At 37.3% G+C, this 5,953-nt stretch overlaps 1 protein-coding gene across 3 annotated transcripts; it reads right to left on the bottom strand.

Annotated features, from left to right (window-relative positions):
• Nucleotides 1–1,080: 1,080 nt before the first annotated feature.
• LOC112197319 (U11/U12 small nuclear ribonucleoprotein 35 kDa protein) lies at nucleotides 1,081–5,608 on the bottom strand. Of its 3 annotated transcripts, XR_005809443.1 has the most exons (9): nucleotides 5,454–5,608; nucleotides 5,281–5,378; nucleotides 5,138–5,189; nucleotides 4,862–4,932; nucleotides 4,090–4,180; nucleotides 3,936–4,011; nucleotides 2,898–3,024; nucleotides 1,546–2,613; nucleotides 1,081–1,464 (listed from the first exon to the last, which is right to left on the bottom strand). XR_005809443.1 is itself a non-coding variant. In XM_040517825.1 (8 exons), the coding sequence occupies exons 1-8, from the start codon at nucleotides 5,584–5,586 to the stop codon at nucleotides 2,119–2,121; spliced, it is 1,143 nt and encodes a 380-aa protein (XP_040373759.1). In that variant the 5' UTR covers nucleotides 5,587–5,608; the 3' UTR covers nucleotides 1,081–2,118. The 3 variants fall into 3 exon arrangements, 2 of the variants coding, with proteins under 2 accessions (XP_040373759.1, XP_024193711.1); XM_040517825.1 differs by having other exon boundaries at nucleotides 1,081–2,613; XM_024337943.2 differs by having other exon boundaries at nucleotides 1,081–2,613; nucleotides 2,898–2,973.
• Nucleotides 5,609–5,953: the final 345 nt, after the last annotated feature.

Raw genomic sequence — 5,953 nt, 5'->3', positions numbered from 1 at the left:
TTAATGAAAATCTCTCATTTAATTTATACTCATAAAAAAATTAAAATTTATTAAAGTTTCCTAATAAAATCATAATCTGATTTACTCCCATTTTTAAAATTTTTTCTTTCAATTTCAATGTTTTTTTTTTTTAATCAGGAATTTCAATGTTCTCTATTTCAATCTATGTAAAAAGATTAGTAAATTTGCAACTATGATCAATGAAGAAGAGATTGATTTTTTTTTTCTTCGTGTTTTAAATTTTTACTTTCAGTGTTGACAAAGAATATTGCAAAGATTTTGATGAAGTTAAAGGTAATGGTTTTGTGAATTGAATAACGAATTAACGATGAAGAAGCAACAAAAAGACAAAAAAATAGTAATAAGTTCAAATTTGGGTTGAGAAGATAAAGATTAATATTATCCAATGAGAAATTAAGTAGTATTTGTATTTAATTAATTACTTGTATATTTATTTTTTCTTACATATTTGGATTTTAGAAAATTAGTGTACTTATTAGTCATTTTACACTTGGGTAATATAGTCTTTCAATAATTCAAATATTTGTAAGGTGAACTAAGAAAATAGTAGGGTGGCAATAGCCGCACCCTTCTACCTATCATGATCTTCATCATGTAGCCTTCCCTTTTCAAGAAACAACTTCTGGTCAACTTCATAGTGATCTTTAGCACATTGCTTGAATAATTCCTTTCGCCGCTTAGCGATCCTATATTCTTGACTCTCACAAATAACAAGCTCCCAACTCGTTGCCATTTCCAGTCCTATTCTGTAAAATTTTCTGCAGGGTTAAAAGACATAATATTTTAAGTCGAAAACTAAATATTAATTTGTACAAACTAAGTACTCATATTTGGTATGTATGCCACAAGCTTGCAGAGAAAAAGATATTAAAAACAGACCTGAGACATAAGCACGAAGCCAGGAATTGATGCCCTTAGCGTCAAACAATAAAAAAATGTGACTTGTACAGTGAAATTTATGAGCAATTCATTTATCAAACAACTTTGGAGCAAATGGGAGTCTGAAAATCGGTCCCAATAGTATATATGTTCATTAGATATTTCCAACAAAAGAAAAAATAGAGTAAGAATGCTTCTACCGAATCTATAATGTTGCAATATAATAAACATATTACATATGGAGTAATGGTTAATGGTTACAGACTACTAACTGGAAACCTTGAAGCATGACATATTAATTTTACCAACCCCTGGTGAAATACGGTGGTTTCTTTCCCTACAGCACTTGAAAACCTACAAGGGTTAAACATACAAAGATGCTCCATGATTTCTAAGGTCATTGCTTCTGCTTGATATCAACTTCTGATTGCCAAATCCACTCTTTGATTTCCTGATTGATCTCTTACAATGTGCACTACTGTCCGTCTGGAACTGGATCAAATATACCACTACATCTCCACTTCCAAATGTACCAAAGAGCCACAGCAAGCAGTACCAAGGCACCTTGTATGCATGAAACATTTGACTTCAAACTAACCAACAACCAGTCACAAAGAGGGTGGGAGAATGTGGAAAAGAACTCACCACAAGTGGAGTTTTGACCACTCTCGAGGAGAAGCTGCACCCCTTGAAGATGTGATCTAAAGATTCCACAATGCGAGCAGCCAACTCTCTTTTCTAAAACTTTCTCAAATGTTGAGTCAACACAGTATTAGTTCAGAGTACCTCCGCAATTTGCGCGGAGCTGATCTTATATTGTGATGCTGAGTAGAGTAAAGTTTGAGCAAACGCTTAACTTACGCTGAAACTAAACTTTAATAATCTTTGCCGACTTTCAGGAGCAAAAATAAAAGTTCAAAACTAACTGTTTCTGCTCTGCCCCAGTTGTGTAATCCTCGTGCTAAGTACTCTATACTATACCAAAAAATGGATCAGCAATAAGCTGGCTACCTTAGCAGGAGTCTTAATGTTGCCCAATTCTATTCTGATAAACTGAAGTCCACCAATAGCTCCTCCTGCATTTTGTGCTCAATCACTAGTTCTTAGTGTTCCAGCAGGGTCTTAACCAAAGGAAACATTTGCTTGGTCAGATATCCTCACTCCTCTCCTTAAGGTTTTACACATCATTACCATTGCTGCCCTTCGCAGTTCCGAATTTTAAGAGCGATCATGACTAGTAGACCTCTCATAGTGACGGGACTGGTGCCGCTTGTGAGAACGCTCATCCCTATCCCTAGAGCTCCTTTTGTGTGAACGCTCTTCCATGTCCACAGATCTCCTGCTGCGATGGAATTCTTCGGTCTCAACAGAGCTCCTTTTGAATGAACGGCCCTCCTGGTCCATAGATCTTTTACGAAACGACTCTTCCTTGTCGACAGGACTGCTTTTGGGTATGCTTGCTTCCCTATCAGTAGACCTTCTGTGAGTACCTTCTTCTCTATCTCTAGAGCTCCTACTGCGATGGCGTTGAGCTGACTCATCAGAGCTCCTTCTGGATGAATGGTAGTCCCCATCCATAGATCTTTTGTGAAACCTGTCATCGTTATCTGCAGGATTGCTTTTGTGTATGTTCGCTTCCCTATCCATTGACCTTCTGTGAGTACCTTCTTCCCTATCTACTGAGCTTCTTTTTCTTCTAGGTGGGGATGGGTCCTACAAACATATATGAAGAAACAACGAAACGATCATGTGTGATAGAAGTTTCTGGATTAAAGGTCTAGTAATTCGCTCAAGCTAAAGATCTACATTGCTTTGAACAAATGCTATTGTAGGCGGCAGAAGAGGAAACATGTAAAGATAATGAGATTAAAACGTGCATCTGTAAATTATAGGTTACTTAATATTTTGGTTGAGCTCAGGTTATGGAGGTTAAGCAACTTAGCATGCACCTCATTTTCAAGGAGAGGTAGATGGGTAATAAGGTAAACAAGGAATACCTGATAGCGGGACATGTATCGCCCTTCTGGTGGAGGTGGGATTCCAAGTTTCTCCAGGTCATCATATGGGATACGACTGGTTAAAAAGAAACAGATAAGTGCATATAATCCTTCCACACCTAACACTCTAACGCGCACACACACACACCCCCACACACACAGAGAAAATAATCATATATTAGGAAACCTTGCCACAGAAACAGGCTCAAAGCACGAATTGGTAACTTTTAAAGAGACTTCCTCTTGACAACCTCCACAGTTCAATCATGGTAGAAGAGCAATCATTCCCATAAATCATCTTACTTGTTAATATAAGAGCCAGATACAAGGTATAAACTCATAGAAGTTCATTTGTGCAGAAATTTAAGTTACCCTTTATAGATTGCAGTCTTAATAAAGATCAACTTAGTAATCGAATCCTAAGCTAAAGGACAAGATACCTAGCCAGGAAAAACTGGAGAATTCTCTTCAATGTTGTTCACATCTTACAATTTATGCAAAAGGAGATACCCATTGAATGTACTCAATGTAGCTACAAACAACAGCTATGCCAATAAAAGCATTTCTATACAGGACAAAAGTGTACAATATGAAGATTACTGTAAAGAATCCACCTCAATGATATTCAAATGAGATGGGAAAGGTAATATGAATACATGGTAGGTATGAGTATGACTATATGATTTCACAATGATATTCTGTAACTTAGTGATTAGTAATAACAAATCTACCCACAAACAACAACCTTTCCTATAGACTTTTGACCAATCACAACTTTGATATTTCCAGTTGATCTTTGTTCCATGAACTATTGGAATTGAAGTCCTTTTGTGATATTTCTTAAAACAGTTAAATATGAATTAATCTCAGTGGCTATATCCCTAAAACTGTTTTAGTATAATAGCAATGAATAGTGTTGAACTTCTTTTAAACACACACACACACATCAAATTATCAAGGGAAATGGTGCAGAACAATGGCCATGACCTTTCATGCATTTAGACCATTTTACATAAATAAGGGAGTCAGACATCATACATGGGAGCTCGAAATGGTCTTTCTCGTCCTCCAAATCGAAGTTGTCCAGATTCCTTCTTACCACCGAAACCCCCTCCTGAAGAAACAGAAAAATTAACATGAATTTGATCCATGTATATGGTAAATGGTGAGTAAAATGAGAATGTTAATTGACCTAATCGTCTTGGAATCCATCCTGGCATCAACTGCTGTCTGTTGTAATCCACGATAATTTCATAATCATCAACAAGGGAATGGTGAGCTTCCTGCAAACAAACAGATTGCTAATTTGTTAATATTGATCAAATAAATTGCATTGTTTCGTCAGTTTATTCATCAAATGATATACATGGCTCCGATATAAGCAATCCAAAACTCATATTGGAAAATCATGACAGGTGCTGACACAATTAGAGCTTTCAGCAAGGTAGACTACTACCAAATCATTAAAAGGTTACAAGATTCTGTAGTCTTATTCTCCCCTATTTGTTAACTAAACTCCTTTCAAGACCTGACTTTCAGTCAAACTTCCCCAACTTTGTTCCACACTTGACCAAAAAGACCATTCTAGAAAGTGATACCTGCTTTAGCAAGGCACCACCATCAATATTCCAGAAGTTACACACATTTTATCTTTACCTAGAAAATCAAGCAGCTATGAGTTGTCAGTAAAATTATTGTTCAATAGATAACTACAGACTGTTCGTTTAGTTTGATGTGGTGGGAATGATGATCAAGTTGGTATATTCTGTAATGGTTTTATCACAAAACAAGTAAGCACACCCAATTCAATTTAACATTGTTGGAGAAGGACAAGTATATGATAAAAAATACTCCACCAAACATGAAACCGAGTGTCAAAGTAGAATCCCCCAAAACATACACCCATATGAACAGACTCCCCATCCTATCGAGAGTGGTTAAAACAAGTTGGTGACTTGATGTACCTTGTATGCACGCCGCATCTCCCTTTCGGTTTCATACTCAACGAAAGCATAGCCACGCGAGGCACCGGTTACTGAATGAAAGGTTTCAAACAAGTTAATAACATACACCCTCAATCTCTCATTGTCTTAAATCATTCAAAAACGAATGAAATTTCAAAAACCATATCCCTAGTGTGTATTACAAAATGAAGTTCTTCATAAAGGTGCAATGCCCTTCTAACAAAAATAATAATAATTATAGTAAACTAGGTGCAATAAAATGAAAGCAAAGCTTACCAATATGCCTGACCAAACGCAAGTTCTTAACCCGACCATACTTGCTCATAGCCTGAAACCACAAAACTCAAAAGTCATGCCTAGAGCAACAAATTTCAGTGACACAAACTCTAAAGAATTGAAGAATTGGAGAAGGAAGGGACCTGACGAAGAGTGTTTTCGGTGCTGAGGGGAGAGAGGCGGGCGACGAAGAGAGTGAAATAGGGGTCGCCGATGAGCTTGGGATCGCCGGAGGGGTCATCTGCAAAATTGACAACCAGTAACAGATAAGAAAAGAGAAAGGACAAAAAGAGAGGCAGAGAGGTTCGAAAGTTACAGAGGGCGGCGGAGGAGCAAAGCCAGGCGCGATAGACGGCGCTGTCGTGGGGGAGAGTGTCCGTGCCGTCGATGCTTCCGGCTTGGATCGGATGGTAGGTATCCGCGTAGAACACTGCCTCTGTCTTCCTCATTCTCCTCCTCCTTCCTACTCTCCCACCGTTCACTGCGGGTTTTATGTTCCAGATTTATATTTATAGCACGTGTTGTGCACGTGACCGACCCAAATCTAAGGGTTTATGATTTTTCGAGATAATTATCAAAAATTTAAGTGTCATCACAAAATTGTTGATCACCTAGTGAACGTGTGATCGTCGGGTTTGTCTATGGTATATTAATGTACTGATATATTAAATAGATTAATTAGTTTGATTAAAAAATAGACTGACTTCATTCATTGGTAGAATAATTTGGGACGTACTACTTTACCTCTGCATCAAATTAGTCTACCTGTATATATAGAAACTAGTCTACTTCTATATCAAACTAATCTACTTGATG

This window comes from Rosa chinensis, chromosome 4 (assembly GCF_002994745.2).
Source record: "Rosa chinensis cultivar Old Blush chromosome 4, RchiOBHm-V2, whole genome shotgun sequence".
NCBI classification, from domain to species: Eukaryota; Viridiplantae; Streptophyta; class Magnoliopsida; order Rosales; family Rosaceae; genus Rosa; species Rosa chinensis.
This window is presented reverse-complemented; position numbering and strand designations above follow the sequence as displayed.

What these genes read in the sequence shown, in the direction of transcription:
- LOC112197319 (XM_040517825.1), bottom strand. Translation starts at nt 5,586, where the DNA reads ATGAGGAAGACAGAGGCAGTGTTCTACGCGGATACCTACCATCCGATC. An exon ending in AGACCATTTCGAGCTCCCAT is followed by an intron (nt 3,025 to 3,935) that starts GTATGATGTCTG and finishes TGTGCGCGTTAG; the next exon opens with AGTGTTAGGTGTGGAAGGAT. An exon ending in GATACATGTCCCGCTATCAG is followed by an intron (nt 2,614 to 2,897) that starts GTATTCCTTGTT and finishes ATATGTTTGTAG; the next exon opens with GACCCATCCCCACCTAGAAG.